The sequence below is a fragment of the Diabrotica virgifera genome, chromosome 2 (genome assembly GCF_917563875.1).
Source record: "Diabrotica virgifera virgifera chromosome 2, PGI_DIABVI_V3a".
Taxonomy (NCBI): domain Eukaryota; kingdom Metazoa; phylum Arthropoda; class Insecta; order Coleoptera; family Chrysomelidae; genus Diabrotica; species Diabrotica virgifera.
Genome location: NC_065444.1, coordinates 244,460,327 through 244,478,892, shown reverse-complemented (window position 1 = coordinate 244,478,892; position 18,566 = coordinate 244,460,327). Strand labels below are relative to the sequence as shown.

General features: G+C 32.2%; 1 protein-coding gene across 1 annotated transcript in view; it reads right to left on the bottom strand.

Moving 5' to 3' along the window:
• Positions 1-18,566, bottom strand: part of LOC126880518 (uncharacterized) — a 152,708-nt gene that overhangs the window by 72,193 nt on the left and 61,949 nt on the right. The window contains exon 2 of the mRNA XM_050644416.1: positions 12,589-12,753. Coding sequence (XP_050500373.1) covers positions 12,589-12,753 — 165 coding nt within the window. The remainder of the gene's footprint in view (positions 1-12,588; positions 12,754-18,566) is intronic.

The window sequence follows — 18,566 nt, the reverse complement described above, 5'->3', positions numbered from 1 at the left end:
ACCAGGTAGAATTACAAATGAGGTGTCAAATGAAAGCTTATGATCCAAGGATGGTACTAAAGGTGAGATATTTGACCTAGGCTGTCTTTCCGTCGGTCCGTACGACCGCGAATATAACTTCTCTGTCATTATACCAGGTAGAATGACAAAGGAGGTGTCAAATGAAAGCTGATAATCCCAGGATGGTACTAAAGGTGAGATATTTGACCTAGGCGGTCTGTCCGTCGGTCCGTCCGACCGCGTATATAACTCCTCCATCATTATACCAGCTAGAATGATAAATGAGGCGTCAAATGAAAGCTTATGATCCAAGGATGGTACTAAAGGTGAGATATTTGACCTGGGCTTTCTTTCCGTCGGTCCGTACGACCGCAAATATAACTTCTACGTCTTTATACCAGGTAGAATGACAAATGAGGTGTCAAATGAAAGCTTATAATCCAAGGATGGTACTAAAGGTGAGATATTTGACCTAGGCTGTCTTTCCGTCGGTCCGTACGACCGCGAATATAACTCCTCCATCATTATACCAGCTTGAATGATAAATGAGGTGTCAAATGAAAGCTTATGATCCAAGGATCTTACTAAAGGTGAGATATTTGACCTAGGCTGTCTTTCCGTCGGTCTGTACGACCGCGAATATAACTTCTCTGTCATTATACCAGGTAGAATGACAAATGAGGAGTCCAATGAAAGCTAAAAATCCAAGGATGGTACTAAATGTGAGATCTTTGACCTTGGCGGTCTGTCCGACCGCGAATATAACTCCTCCATCATTATACCAGGTAGAATGACAAATGAGGTCAAATGAAAGCTTATAATCCAAGGATGGTACTAAAGGTGAGATATTTGACCTAGGCTGTCTTTCCGTCGGTCCGTACGACCGCGAATATAACTCCTCCATCATTATAACAGCTTGAATGATAAATGAGGTGTCAAATGAAAGCTTATGATCCAAGGATGGTACTAAAGGTGAGATATTTGACCTAGGCGGTCTGTCCGTCGGTCCGTCCGACCGCGAATATAACTCTTCCATCATTATACCAGCTAGAATGATAAATGAGGTGTCAAATGAAAGCTTATAATCCAAGGATGGTACTAAAGGTGAGATATTTGACCTAGGCAATCTTTCTGTCGGTCCGTACGACCGCCAATATAACTCCTCCGCCATTATACCGGGTAGAATTACAAATGAGGTGACAAATGTGAAAGTTTAGTAAAAATGACTCAAAATTAGTAAATTCGTATATCAATCCACGCAAAGTTACACGTAAAATTCAAATATTGTCTTCCAGTTCTACTTTCGATTACTTTGGGTGAAAAGCTAGGACTTACGAAGTCCAATTACTTGTTTTATTTAAAAATAAGGCATATCATAGACATGCCTTAGGCATCATAGAAGACAATGACACAGAAAAATCAAACACAGCAGCATGTCAAAAGGGCCTTAGTTATGTATCTTCGGTCCTGTTAGACCAAACGTGATATATAGCACTTCAAATGATAGGATTTGACAAACAGAATACATTGACATAGAAAAATCAAATACAACAGCATGTAAAAAGGGCCTTAGTAGCGTATCTTCGGTCCTATTAGTCCAATCGTGACGTACGGCATCTTAAGTAATAGGACTTGACCAATAGAATCAAATTTGACACAAACAAATCAAATACAGCAACAAGTCAAAAGGGCCTTTGTTATGTATCTTCGGTCCTATTGGTCCAATCGTGACATACAGCACCTCAAATGATAGGGTTTAACGAACAGAATACAATGACACAGAATAATCAAATACAGCAACATGAAAAAAGGGCCTTATTTACGTATCTTCGCTCCTATTGGTCCAATCGTGGAGTACAGCACCTCAAATAACTGGATTTGTCAAATAGAATACAATGACATAGAAAAATCAAGTACAGCAGCATGTCAAAAGGGCCTTAGTCTTGTATCTACGGTCCTATTGGTCCAATCGTGATGTACAGCACCTCAAATAATAGTACTTGACAAATAATATAAAATGGCACAGAAAAATCAAATACAGCAACATCTTAAAAGGGCCTTAGTCATGTAGCTTCGCTACAATTGATCCAGTCGTGACGTACAGCGCTTCAAACGATGGGATTTAACGGGCAGAATGCGACTGTAGACAAATCAAAATGGCGGCATGTAATAGCACCTTAAAATTGTAGAAATAAAATGGATTAACGCACAGAGGTGTATGACATATTATGTGACAGTATTTAACAAAGTGAATACGATTACATACGTCCAGTTTTTGACAGGTGACTTCTCTACATGGTAAACGCGAAAAGGCCCCCTTCGTTCACTGTTCGACATAGGCCTCCCGTTCACTGCATATATCCACTTCTTCCTGAAGCCGTGACATAAGAGGATAGAATTTAACGAATTAAACGACAAAGAAGACTAAACAAGGCAGCGTGCGGGAAAAACAGGACCATCCTTTGTACACTCCACAGGAAAGCATTATATATTCAACGTTAGAATTATGTTATAGTATAAGGGTATATATTTTTAAATGATAAATATATTTTTTTATTTAGTACATTCCGTACGTTTTTTAAACATGATCAGGAGAATTTGTTGCCTGAAGTCTATAAAAGAATTTCCTAACAATCCTTGCGTTATGGATTATTTTTGAGCATGTGTGTAAAAGGTAGCTTACAGGCTTATTGTTCAATGGTCTTATCACTTTTAAGCGCTTGTCTTTTTGTAGGGCTATTAATTGTGATTTCAACCATTCTTGCGGGACAATGCCTTTTCAGTAAATGAAGTGAATATTGTTATACATTTAATTTTTTTCACTCAATTAATTGGATGCCCCCTACTGGTGTTTGGTCTAAGCTTACAGCTTTTCCCCATTTAAGCTATTTTATAACTAATTATAATTAGGGGTACGGAATTTTCGCAAATAAAAAACATGAATTTCGCATTTACTTTTTTTATAATTACAAAATTTTGCATTTATTTTTAACTACGAGTAAAACAACAGAAAACATTAATTAAAAGCTAACATCGTTGTAATTTCGACATTCGACTCTTTAAGAGCTGTTCTTCGAATCTGTCACTGTCACTACAATATTATATGTGCTGAAGAATCGTTCTGCGTCTACGCTGTTCGTTGGACTCCAAATGCTTTGTAATGCTGCTTTAGCAAATGACGAAAAACTGCACTGTGTAGCAATTATGTCTTGTGTCACACAGATATAGGTCATCTGTTGAAAATTCTTTGACTCGATCACTCAAAATTGTTTTAGGGCGTCCCATTTTAGGGGATACTTTAAGTAACTTTATGTTACTATGAAAACTTTTTTGATAGACCATGTTCTTAGTAAAAATTGACGGAATGAGCACTGATTGTCCTGTTTGACTAATTTATATGTTTAGAAAATAAGAATTAGCCGACTTTTATTCCTACTTAGATTTTTACCAATACAAAAGACCGAAATGCAGATAACAACAGTCGGATTATTTATATTTCTCAAAGAATCAACATTGAAAAATATCAATTCCTTATCTTATCTTTATCTATTTAATGATGAACAATGAAAGTTCCTTCTGTTTCAACACGTGTTAGAAAAATAAACACCTTTTAAAAATTATGTACAATAGAAAAATTTCCGACTTCCGTAAAATCTTTCCATTCCTTATTTACTACGTGACTAAGTACCTACTTATTTACGGACGAGTTGAGCACCTGCAGGTACTTTGCGGAAATAAACAAAAACTCCATATTTCACATTTATCTCATTTTTGTTAAAAATTTCGCCGAAGTCGCATCTATTCCGTACCCCTAATTATAATAAAACAGTTGGTAAAGAATCATTATCTCGTTGACTTTTTCTTGTTTATCGTTGATAATTCTGCCGTTTGAACCTTCTGATAATCCATATATTTTCTCTATCTGCTCTTAAAGTGTGTTTATTATATTATTTTCTTTCTCATTTAATTTACACCGATCCAGACTAGTATAGCTCCATATAACAGTTCTAGTTCTGCAGTAACGAATCAATACTTTTATTTAGCACATTAATTTTTGTTTTTTTTTTGTCTTCGGGTCTTGCAGTGTTTCTCGCAATTTTTAATTATCCATTTATTACTCTACTTTTCTTATTTTTTGAATATACGACTTGAATAAAGACTATGTTTTGCCAGTCGTTATTGTTTAGTAGACCGGAATATTGAGATATTAATTCTTTACATTACATATTTGTCTTTCGGTGATTTTCTATTATTAATATGAAGCTGGAAGTGTTAGGTTACACTGGTTTTTGATATTTGGTCCAGAGTTCCCTCTCAATTCTTTTGTCGGATTTCTCTTTAATATTATCGCAGCTGCATGTACTGGTACTAGGTTCTGAGTGCTCAGGTGACCTTTGAAGGACTCCCAATTACTCTATTTCGTCCACTTCTTCTGAGGTGGGTTCAGAAGTGGATATCAACTTCTGTTCCATATCTATTTATATGCCATCTAATGATTTTACTTTAAATTTAGCTGCTTGATCTTCTTCATGAGTAATAAAAGTTTTGTTATTTTTGCTATTTAGCAAACAGCATTAGAAAGTCTGTAAGCTTTTTTTATGAACTGCTGAAGTGCGTCCTATAAAAGTAGACATATTTTCATGAAAAACATGTTTTCATGAAAATTCCTTAATTTTATTCAATATGTTCAATACAGCGATTTTAACGGTTTTACAAATTTTTTATGTCGATGCCGTGCGCATAATACGATTCTGGAAGCTCTGAAAAATAGTTATTTTTTTCTTCAATTATCTCAGCTGATTTTTTTATTTACGAGTCATTTCTTCAGATTTGGGAACACTTAATAATCGGAGGGGGCCAAGTCAGGAGAGTAAGCCGTATGAGAAGTAATTCGAAACCCAACACGAATTTCTGCTACTGTCACAACGCTCTTGTGAGTCGATGTATTGTCTTAGGTTTTGAGAACACTTTAAAGAACACTTTTTTCTTCTGCTTATGGAGTCGTTTTTCATTCATCATATACTGGAACTCACCACATAAATTTTGAAGACCCTGACATCAAAACTGTATTAAATTATATGTGATCCAAGTAAGTTATAGAAAAAGTCAGAATAGATAGAGTAGAACACTTATAAAAAAATTGTAACAAGCAATTGGACATCGTAAGTTCTAATTTTTCACCCAAAGTGACCGGAAGTTGAACCGGCAGTCGATATTTGAACTCTTCGTGTAACTTTTTGTCAGTTGATATGACGGATGAATTTTGTTCACCGACAGACATGGACGAACAGACAGGCATGAAACCGGAAGTATGTATTTGTTCTGGTCTTTCTTAGTCGCGTTGAATAATAGTTTGTACTATTTCGACGAATTTAAAACAGTACTTTCGGTTGGAACTCTGGAACAGGCAGTCCGAGGTCAAACTTCTCACATGTAATATCATATTTTGGTTATAGGCTTTCATTTGACACCTTATTTGTCATTCTTTCGGTCCTACTAACAGAGGAGTTGTGTTTATTGACGCACAGACATGGATAATTCTAGGTTTTCACATTTAATGATAAAAACAATAATTATATAATTCAGTTAACCTGACTATGTCATTGTGATAATGACTTCTTATCTAAAAGTGACAACGGCAATTATTCCATTCACTCACGGTAAAATATCGCAAAACCTCCAGATTTTAAAGAACCGCTTGGATTGACATGAAATTTGGCACACACGTAGCTAAAATGAAAAAGAAAAAAGTGAGATTATGCCGATATGTTCTCTTGTCCTGGATGTGAATTTCACCCCTTCTTGGGGGTGAAAAAACATACGTTCAAAATAAGTCCGGGAGTGGATAAACTAACTAATTCTAATTCTAAGCAAATTTTGTTCTATAAAAGTTTTAAACGGCTGAAAATGTTATAAGAATTTTTTGCTCTACATTGTGCTTTCTATCTATACCTTTAAGGAACGCACTATTTTCGGGGACACCCTGTATATGATCTGTAAGTTGCATTGGTTAAAAATGCTTATTTTTGAAAGGGGGTTTGTTGAAAGGGCTCGAACGAATCACTAGTCACGAGTATGTATATGCAAATTTTAAACAGCCATATCTTAACCAATTTTTGTCTTCCAGAAAATCAAAAAATCCCAAATATTTAAAAAAGCAAAACCTACATTTTTTACTCTTTAAGATATTTGGTATCACTAATAATTTTTAAATTATTTTGAAAAAAGTCTTTTTTTTCAAAATTAAAGATTTAAAATTTACTTTAAAACCAAATTTTTTTCGCAAATAAGCACTTTGAACTGATGAAACTTACAAACACAAACAATACATAAAGTTACTTGTGAAGTGGTAACGATTAATTCCATTTGGGCTGTTAATTAGAGGGAGATTTTTACGATATTTTTAACCAAAAAAAAAGAAACAACTGTATTTTGAGCGTAACTTGCTTACTCTTGCTGCTAGAATCTTTTTAAAAAAATAAAAATAAACGTTTTCTTAAACACTTCAAAAAAGTTGTAATAAGTTTTCCTAGAAAAGTGTTTCATTTTTTTTATTTCACGTTAAAATATTCGATTTGGAATTTGACATATAAGAGGTTATTTTTAATTATAGTCTGTTTTTAAACTAAGAGTAATTCAAATTTCCCGCGCCGTAAACCTTGTTTGTAATTGGTACAACCTCAGGCAATTTTACTCATATCAAATTTTGACAATAATGACATTTATAAAATTTTAACACTATTGGCATTTCATAGGTTAGTTTATTTATTTTATCAGCGATTTTTGTATTTTCTGCGTTATTCCTTTTAGTTTTAGATTTTTAGTCAATATTACCGTCAAAGGCCGATATGATCAACCAAAAAAGAAGATGTATCTGAAGATATTTCTAGTGACTTTCTTGGGTGTGAATATGTCTTTTTAGTTTACCTACTCCTCTTGGTTTTAAAACAAAGCTTAGCAATAACTCTGCTTCTACTGGGTCTACAGACCTGACACATATACCATTTTTACACTTTTCTATAAGCTATATTTGCTATTTGCTAATTTTTTTTCAATAAAGTAGGTACCTACTTTTTGAGTTATTTGCGAAAAACCGTCTAAAAACGTGTTTTTTTGTTGTTGAAAAATGAACATATTCACTCGCAAATATCTCTAAAATTATTGAATTAGTGAAAAAATTCTATAAAATAGAAGTTGTTTAGAATTAGTCAGTTTATCCAATTCCGGACTTATTTGAACGTATTTGTTTTCATCCCCGATAACGTACGAAACTCACCTCCAGATCAAAAGCACATATCGGCACAATATCACTTTTTTTCTTTAACATATTAGCTATGCGTGTCCCAAATTTTATGTCAAACCAAGCGTTTCTTCAAAATTCTGAACAAAAACCGTAAGTAAATTAAACGAAAATGTAAAAGGTACATTCCATGTCAAATCACTTAGGCGAAAAAATTTGGATCTCCGATTTGTCTGAAAATTGGTATATAGCTTCTGCGGGACGTAAAAAGAAGATATTTAAGGTCTTCTTCTTCTTTTTTCTCAAAATGTTATTTTATGCGATTTTACAGTGATTTGGTGTTTATTTAAACAAATTTGCATTTTCTGTCGTAAAGTCCATTCCCAAAATACATCATCATCGATTTGGCTAAAAATTTGCCCGCAGATAGCTAAAAGATAGGACTTTAAGTGGTTAGAAGGATTTGAAATATATTATAATACCAAAAAAGTTACATGCAGTAATATCATACTCAAAAGTATGTATTAGTCCAGTCGGGATAGCATTTGACCTTGAATGCCAAGCTGCACAAAAATTTATTTTTCTGATCTTTAGGGGAGTCAATAGTAGCCTAAATTTAAAATCGCGACTGAATTCCTCCGTTACGTTAGCGGCCATCTTGATTTTAAAGGAGAACCTGTTTTGCTCAATATCTCCGCCATTTTTAACTTTTCGACAAAAATGGAAGGAACTGAAATTGTTCCAAATAAATCGTATTTACAATTATTACAATTTCTTTTTAACAATTTTTGTCGTGAGGTCGATATTTTCGAGTTAATTTTACTTACAGTAGACGCCTATATTTTTGACTATAATATTGCATGTAACTTTTTGGGTATTGTAATATAATTCAAATCCTTATGACCACTTAAAGTCCTATGTTTTGTCTATCTGTGGGAAAATTTTCAGCCAAATCGATTATGATGCATTTTGGGAATGGTGAAAAATGTAAAAAAAACGGTATTTTAACGTTTTCTATACTATAAAATTTGATCAAAAGCTTGTTTTGAATCAAAGTAACTTGTTATAATGCCATATAATGACATTTTTGAGTCCCTTCTATTAAAATATTATGTTTTCCATTGATACTTTACGAGAGAAAATGGAAATTTGTATAAATAAACACCAAATCACTGTAAAATCGAATAAAATAACATTTTGAGAAAAAAAGAAGAAGAAGATTTTTTGACCTTAAATATCTTATTTTTACGTCCCGCAGAAGCTATATACCAATTTTCAGACAAATCAGAGGTCCAAATTTTTTTTTGCTCCAAAATTGAGTGATTTGAAATGGAATGACCCAAAATTAATTTTTCAAACAAATATTTTAAGTCGTTATGAGAAAATTATAATTTAGCAGATGAAATAAAATAAACACAATTCAACTCGTAAAATATTTGGACCCTTACCAGCCGATCTAGCCGAACAGGTAGATAAAGAACCCACCTTTTATATGGTTTATAATATACCTTTTCTACCTGGCCTCAAACGATTGATATTTTTAACTCGTGGCAACATCGATTGACGGCAAATACACCGCAAATACACTTTTTTATGTGGTGGAAGTCAAAATGGCTGTGAAGTGTAAAAATTTTTGTATATAATTTAAATTTTTAAAATCAACATTTTAGAAAACTGAGAACGATACAGGGCATTAAAAAATGCGCTCAACAAACATACACGAATTAAAATTCGAAAATTATAGTATTTCTTAGTGATGCCAAATGACTGCAACATGAAAAGATGACATAATGATAGCGGGATGTATATATATATATATATATATATATATATATATATATATATATATATATATATATATAGCGCGCTCTTATACCCTTATATGGTTTTCTGTCAATATCTTGACAACATATCGCATTTCCGCTCAAAGAGTTCTTCCTTCCTCAAGTGCCGTCTCCTAATCGGAAGTTGGATATCATCATCACTATATTTACTCTATCTACAGCTGCTCTAAAGAGTTCTATAGAACTGCATTTAAACCAGTCTCTCAATTCTTCAACCACGGCACTCTCCTTCTTCCTATACTCCTTCCGCCTCTTATCGTTCCCTGTATTATCAGTCTTAGCATTTCATGTCGCGGTCCCCTCATTACGTGTCCCAGATATTGTAACTTTCTTATTTTTATTGTGTTTATTATTTCGCATTCTTTACCCATTTCTCGCAATACTTCCGTGTTCATTTTCTTCTGTGTCCATGCTATTCTAAGCATCCTTCTGTAACACCACATTTCAAATGACTGTAGCTTATTTATGTGTTCTTGCTTTAATGTCCAGCTTTCAAATCCATATTGTAGTATCGAGAACACGTAGCATCTCAAAGTTCTTACTCTCAGTTCTAAGTTAAGGTCTTTGTTGCAGAGAACTGTTTTCATTTTTACAAACGCATTTCTTGCTATTTCTATCCTGGTCCTTACTTCTGTTGTTTGATCATTTTTCTTTGAAATCCAGGTTCCTAGGTATTTGTGTTTATCAACCCCTTCTATCGGTACATTTCCCAATTGTATGCTTGTTTGTATGTTTGTTTTCTTAGTTATTATAATGTATTTGGTCTTTTTTGTATTCATTTTTAGTCCATATTCTTCACAGAAATTGTTTGCTTTGTTTAGTAGTAGTTGGAGTTGTTCAGCAGAGCTTTCCATAATCATGGTGTCACCTGCATATCTTATGTTGTTAATAGATCTTCCGTTAATTATTATTCATTCACTTTGAGATAGCAATGCTTCTTCAAAAATGGCTTTACTCTATGCATTAAAGAGTAATGGAGACATAATACATCCCTGCCCAGCTCCTCTCCTGATTTCAATTTCTGGACTGGGTTCGTTATCTATTACAATTTGTGATCTTTGATTCCAGTAAAGGTTGGTTATTATTCGTAAGTCCCTTTTGTCTATGTTTTTTGTCTTTAGAATTTGGACTAATTTTTCATGTATTAGTTTGTCAAAAGCTTTCTCAAAATCAACGTAGCAAACATGCACATTCACATTCATGTCTATGCATCTTTGAGCTAACACATTAAAAGCAAATAACGCCTCTCTGGTTCCTAGCCCGTTTCTGAACCCAAACTGACTATCATCTATTCCTTCTTCTAGTTTTTTATTTATACGACCATGTATTATATTTAAGAATAATTGGAAAATGTGACTTATTATTGATATTGTTCTGTATTCACTGCAATCTTTAGCGTTTGTATTTTTAGGGATAACACAAAAGGTTGAGAGTAACCATTGTTTTTGTATGTTGCCTGTTTTGTACACTATGTTAAACAATTCTACGATAATGTCTAAGGTTTCATCATTTATGCATCATTTATTCTCAAAGAGTGTCATAAGTCAAAAAAGCAAAGTTTCGAGAACGACGTTTAAAGTTTGTCCTACAACATTTTCGGGTTTAATTCAAAAACAATTAAAATTAGAATAATAACTATTTTAGTCAGTTACAATGGTTTTTAAAGCTCTATAAAATAGAGTATTAAGTATATTAAATATTAAAAAAAAAATTTGAGTTGTGACACTATACGTATAAAATAACGAAAAATCTACGAAATATTATTTAAAACCGTGACACTTGCAGTACAGAATATATGTCATTATTATTATCTGGTCAACAGACTTATATTTTTTAATGATGTAAGTTTAAATACAAGTAACAACATCAAACAGAGAATACTGCAAAAATAAAGATAAATAAGTTTTCTTGAGCACATGAGCAGATTGTTTTGAATAAATTAATCACGTATTATACTGCCTTAACTCGACAAACAACGCTTTATACATATCTTAGATGGACAAATGCTTTGCACAAGTTGATATGTGATACTGTTTGTGTTCGGTACGTCGTTGATTTTGGATAATCGTATAATGACACTAGTGTCATCTAACGATAAATACTTGACCCATAGACGTGGCACTTTGTGAGATAGGATTTTTTAGTTTTATTAACTAAACTGATGGTGCAATAAAACCGATTTTAAAATTTTTTGAGTTATGACATTCTTTGAGCGGAGGTGTGATATTGACATAATTGTCTCTAAAACTTTTCTATGTACATAAATTTTAAAATATTATTATTTATTGGTTTTTATCATTCTTATTTATTTTTAAGTATTTATATATCTCTATCTTTTTATTTAATACCATTCATTTCAATGCTATATTTAGCTGTAAATAATGCTGCTTGTATTTTGTATATACTTATGAAATATCTTTCATAACAACCTCAACCTAGCAAGTTGCCTTTTAATACCTAATTTTACCATTATACCTTTAGTATTATTTTGTCGTCCCTGGTGATGTTAACGACTGCCAACGAAATAGTGGATCTCTAGAACATACTACACCAAGTTTTCTATTTGAGCTGTATATCCAACAATTTCGGTGATTGTATAATTAAATAATTATAGCTAATTAGTTAATTAGTTAGTAGAAGTTAGTTTCTGTGGTAAATTTCTTGGAGAGTATAAATATAGCATGATAATACTATTTTAAAAGTATTGGTTACAATGACATATTGGATTTTCGATGAAGAAATACATGGTGGTCATAATGAACAAAACTAAAACGAGAAGAGACATACAAAGGTATGTGGGTCTCACCAGATGGAAGGACAATGAATCAGATAGATCATGTGATTAAAAGTAAATGAATACCATCCAAAAAGTAAGAAGTATAAGAGAAGCTGTAATCGACTCGGCCCTCTACCTTATTAATGTCACATGTGGGAGAAGGCAGGAAGAAAAAGAGAAAACAAATAAAAGGAAGAGAAAATACGAGGGTGGGAGAAAGGAATGAAGAAGAGAAAAGAAAATTTTAGTGTGAGGTTTGTAAGTGGTAAGAGTTATGGTTTTAAAAAGGCGGCCATATATACTTGGGTGTAGTATTTGATGAAAATGGAAAAGAGAGGTATACCTAGATCGAGGTGAATTAATAAAGTGAAGGAAAACTTTAAACACACGTAAATATTAGGTACTAGAAAAGTAAAGTACAAAACAGCAATGATTGAAGAAATATTGTTCATCTGGTTGTTCAGAATAGTTAACAGTTTTTGTAGCTGTATTTATATATAATCTTATGATTGTATTTTATCAAAATATCCTAGATCTTAATGATTTGTTGTGCGCAACAGTAAAGGTAAGTACTCTTTTACAGATACAGGATATTTTTCTGAATATTTCGTACCTGAATCATTTCTTTTGGCATATAAACCTAAATTGATCAATTTAACCGAATGTTTAATGTTTTAAACTCACTTTTATATAAAACTAGATTGAATTAAAAAGTCTTCAACACTCACCCAAAAGCCTGTCGAAATTTCTTCCTTGACCAGCAGCGTAACACTGAGCACTTTTTGTTTTGAAGCCTTGTCAAAAGTAACCTTCGCATTATTCCATTGCATAGGATAATGTGTCCCTCTACAGTTTTCCAGCTTTTGAAGGTTCAGCGATCTTTCAGTTTTACTCTGCAACGAAAATATACAGTGTGAGGCAGATAAAGGGCTTATTAGAAATATCTCGAGAACTAAAGGTAAGAAAATCATGAAAATTGGAATGCAGGGGTTTTGAAGTGTGAACTATTTAATGAAAATATTTTGGTCTCTTTGCTACTTCCGGTTATACCAGAAGTTAATAATTGTAAATTGGTTTATTTTAATGGGACACCCTATATATTTTTACATTTTTGAATTCTCCTCGATTTCTTCTTTCTTGAAACATAAGGTTTTGTAATATTACACAGGGTAGGTTAAAAGATAATTACGTTTTTTTATTAATTTCGTAGCAATATTCACACCTTGTAGGATTGCAGTAGGTTGACATAATAAACTCCATTTATGTTCAAATGATTTTTAATATAGTCTACTATTGTTAAAAATTATTGGTATAGTTAAATTTTTCATTTTAGTATACAGGGTTGGTCGAAACTCGGAATGGTTATTTTCTGAGTATTATTATATGGAGCACCCCATATTTTAGTATTGTAATGAAATGATATTTTATGGTACTTTTTAATTTCTTAAGCATTCCCTATACCTAACTGCTTTAATTTGTGAGTTATTGGTGATTCAAGCCAAACATTAATTGCAACACAAAATACGTGAAATTGTATTAGGTTGGCCGTGAAAATATTCAATAACAAATAATTTTTTGGAAATAAATACATATTAATCTAGACTGATACTTAAAATTGCCAGTAATGGTTGAGCTATTAAAATACCATGGAAGTTAAGATTGTTGGTGCGATTAATAATTAACCACAAATTAAAGGAGTTAGGTCTAGGGAATGCTTAAGAAGTAAAAAAGTACCATGAAATATCATTTCATTACAATACTAAAATATAGGGTGTTCCATTTAAGAAAACTCAGAAAATACTCATTTCGAGTTTCGACCCACCCTGTATACTAGTATTAAAAATTTAGCTATACCAGTAATTGTTAATAATAATAGTAGACTATATTAAAAATCATTTAAACATAGAGTTTATTATGTCAAACTACTACAATCCTACAGGGTGTAAATATTGCTACAAAATTAATAAGAAAACGTAATTATCTTTTAACCTACCCCGTATAATGTTACAAAATCTTATATTTTAAGAAAGAAGAAATCGAGGAGAATCCAAAAATGTAAAAATATATAGGGTGTCCCATTTAAAAAAAACGAAGTGTTAAGCAACTTCCGGTATAACCGGAAGTACCCAATAGATAAAATATATTCATTAAATAGATCAGTCTTTAAAACCCCCTTATTCCAATTTTCATAATTCAGTTGCCTTTAGTTCTCGGGATATTTCTAATAGGCCCTTTATCTGCCTCACCCTATATAGTAAGCGTATATTGAAAACAATATATATTGCTTTGGATTTAGAACCTTCAGCTACTTAATTACGTAGAAATATTAGTAGTCATTCATACCGGATTATAGAAAGAAGATTCTTTTCACACTCAGAAATTCATCAGAGCGACTTCATTGTACCACACAAGACATTTTAAACATAGTAATTAACTTTGTTTTTATATGGAAGTGGAAAGTGAAATAAACAATATTATTTAGTTATCTAACAAGCTCAACAGGCCTTGAAGGCCTAGGGCTAAAAATACAATTTATATATTACAAAAATTTAATACTATATTAAAACAATTGTATCCAGTGGAGTGGTTTCTTTCCAATCATGCTTGTACAGTATTTATATTAGCATCCAACAAATAAGAGTACTTCATATCGATTTAATTTTTAAAACTCTCAAACAAATATTATATACATGTACTGTTTACTTTACGTAAATGGGTGACATTGCTTCTACAATGTAGCCCACTCGTTTTGAAAACAATGGAGTCAGCAATTATGTTACTATTAGTATTTTAATGGTCACATTCAGGTGTAGTCAATCATAAAAAAACAATTAGAAACAAAGTAAAGAAGAGAGATTGTTCATTATTCAGACAACGACGTGGTTAGATCAGACACGTTGTCCACCAACTAGTTACTGTCTTATTTAGTGTTCTAAATAAATATATTTTGCTAAATAGTGTTTCAACTAAATCAACCCCATCATCAGGGGTAACAACCCCCAGTACCAAGATATGCTCCTTGCCTACTAAATTGACTCACAATTCTTCTTCATTCTCCTCCTGTTTATTATTTTTTCTTCCTAACCAAAACTTCTTCATTTCTGAGACCTTCGTGGTCTTCCCATTTTACCCTGGAAAAGGTTCCCATTTTTTTATTTCTCTTAGCCAATCTGGCATTCAGTTCCCAGTCTTCCTGAACTTTCTCTTCTCTAATAACCCTTAGATAGTACGTAAAATGGACCATTCTCTCGAAACTATATTGTTGCATTGGAATAACCAAACATAAGTTCTGTCTGCCTCAGGTGCAATTTTTAGTTACGACTGTTTAAAGTTTCTAAGTTATGTATTTATTTTACTATTATCGCCACCTGTATGTCTTTACAATAAAATAAAAATGTGTGTACCATTTTTATATATTCGGCTGCAATACGAAGGAAAAACAATCTTACTTTTTAATTAGAATAAGGAGTGCAGCCAGTCCCTTTAACTGCAATTTTCTGCTCTTATTGGAGCGTCATCAGAGGGAACGTAGGCACTGTTCTCCTTAATCCAATCAAATCGCATCGAAATGTTTTTCCAAATATTGCAGCCAAAATGATGGTAATGGGTGGCTAGCGCCATCTGGCCGTAAAAATACGAAGCAAGCTTTCAATCCTAATAGCAAATAATTAATATTGAAAAATATCAAAAATTACTAAAAGATTTTTAAATTGAAAACTTACTGGTACATCCCCATGTATACACCTCCAAGACTTCTACAATTTGCAAGTCATATGGATGCTGCAGTAAAGACGATAGGGAAGGAATTCTAAACTTTGCAATTCAAATCCCCCGTCTGCAGCCGGCTAGGAACTGAAAGATGCACCATAGTTACTCTACTGAGTAATAAGAAAATAAAATAAAAATGTGTGTACCATTTTTATATATTCGGCTGCAATACGAAGGAAAAACAATCTTACTTTTTAATTAGAATAAGGAGTGCAGCCAGTCCCTTTAACTGCAATTTTCTGCTCTTATTGGAGCGTCATCAGAAGGAACGTAGGCACTGTTCTCCTTAATCCAATCAAATCGCATCGAAATGTTTTTCCAAATATTGCAGCCAAAATGATGGTAATGGGTGGCTAGCGCCATCTGGCCGTAAAAATACGAAGCAAGCTTTCAATCCTAATAGCAAATAATTAATATTGAAAAATATCAAAAATTACTAAAAGATTTTTAAATTGAAAACTTACCAGTAAGTTTTCAATTTAAAAATCTTTTAGTAATTTTTGATATTTTTCAATATTAATTATTTGCTATTAGGATTGAAAGCTTGCTTCGTATATTTATAGTCTTTACAATAGTTTACAATAGTTAATACAAAGGGGTTTTGATTTGAGAAATGATTTAAACTTATTTAATAAAGGTTTATCTTCCACATATACATTTGTTTAACAATTATTATAATATTCTTTTCGAGCAGGGAAGCATGTTGCTCTTTAGGCACATACATATTTTAATCTAGTAACATCGACTTGTAGTCATAATATTTTATCATAAGGTATAATGTAAGCCATATATTTTGAAGTTACCACCTTCATTGGTGTGCTAGTTACAACTACTTTGCGGAATGCACTGAAGATGTTCTGTTCAGAACGAAAACGTTTTGCAATCCATGTGGATGACTTTTAGAAGTTTTAAATAAACTATTTTATACCAAAATACAATTTGAAGTTTTTACTTCTGTATAGGTTTTTAAACTATGGTATACAGCCAACTATTGGGATTTTTCCATTGATTTTTTTTTTTTATAATATTATTAACAATTTATGTATAATAAAACAACTTGAAGTTATTTGATAAAGTCTTATTGTTAACTTATAAACACTTTTAGTTCTTGCAGATAGGACTTGTGTACTTAGTTGACTGATTTTTATGTCAGGTAAAACCTTGTTAACTTATCAACATTTAAAATTCTTTCAGATAGAACCTTGTAACTTACGTATTTTAGCCACCTGTTAATAGATGTCGGTGCTAGTATCATATTAAGGTGAAGAACATAAAATAAAACCAAGTTACATAAAAATCTCAGCTTAGACAAGAATTGCAGATAGGACCTTGTTATTCTGACGCAACGATATTCCCTTGTTTCATTAGATATGGAAGTAAAACTGTCTCTTTTCTTTTTGTAGTAAACATATAATTTTGGTTTTGTCTTTTATATGAATACCATAGAAAATATAAATTATGAAAATGTACTAACAGTAAATTTTCAAAATCTACACCAATAAAAAACTATATAAAATATTATGTCACAAAGCACAACTAAGTGATTATTCACATCTTTTCGGTCTTTGAGGAAATGCTCGTTACATATCTTGTTTTTTTTTTGAAGTTTTACTTCTTTAGGCACGAGGGTGGATTTTTATTTTCCCGGGCGCATGCGCACACCGACAATATGGTATTAGTCGCTCAAACGTTATACGGGATCTGATTGGGTGTTAAAATCATCTGTCAATAATTGTTCAATATGGAGATTATGGATAAACAAATGTTGTGTTTATTAGTTTTTATTGTTGTGATGGCAGAGAAAAAAGCAAGTTTATAATTGTAGTGACTTTTTAAATAGTTTTTAAAAGCGACAGGTACGTACCTTATTGTAAATGTTTCAGTATCCTAAAAATAATGTGTGTGTACTTTGTACGCACGTAAGAAGTTATACTTCTACTACATATTATGTGATTTTTAAGGCAATACCAAATATTTTAAAAAATAAAAGAATAAAACGCACACAAACACATTGAAAAATGCCACAAAGAAAAAATGATCTCTGAACGATAATAATTGTTGGCAAAAATTTTAAATACGCATTTTCTGAAAAAAAATTATATAACAAATATACTTACAATCATAAAATGCATAAATAAATAAAAAAATAAAAACTTGCATCGGGAATCGAACCCGTGACTTTCGGGGCGCTTTGATTTGTAATCGAAGCCTAGACTCACTCGTCCAATTCCACATTATTTGTCATGTGGAAAAATAGGGTAATTGAACTTTTTACTGTTTGACAGTTGTTTTGAATATAATTAAATTATGTAGTTTTAATTTTGTGGAAGAAAATATTAAAATATAACAAAACAGTAAGAAAACAATATATTAGATGAAGATTGGTAGAAGTTTTGTTGGTAATCAAATTAAATATGTAAATCAAAGCATTACATACCTACTAGATAAATAAATCTACGCCAAAAAATCATAATTTAAAAATAAAAATCGGATCTAATTTGGGATTTCTCTCTAAAATTCCCATTCTTGAGAATATAAATGCACAGTAGAGCGTCGATTATCCGAATGTCGATCAACCGAACGACCGCTTATTCTAACTATCGACTCCCGCGTCCCGCACTCGAATACCGAGCAAGCGTTAGTAATTGACGCTTAAAATATCTTCAATTTTCTTCAATATTTTATCCAAAAATAATTATGTTGTTGCAAAAACTGCACTTTTTTGTTTAGTTGCTAGTTGTCATTATCAAGATATAAATAAATATGTAGGTATATAAATATGGCTTTTATTCACTTGTGGATAAATATGTATGACTATAAATATGTATCAATATATTGTAGTTCGATTATCCGAACAAATCGGTTTTCCGAACACCTATGTCCCCCAATTAGTTCGGATAATCGACGCTCTACTGTATTTCAACCTAATCCAAATGTA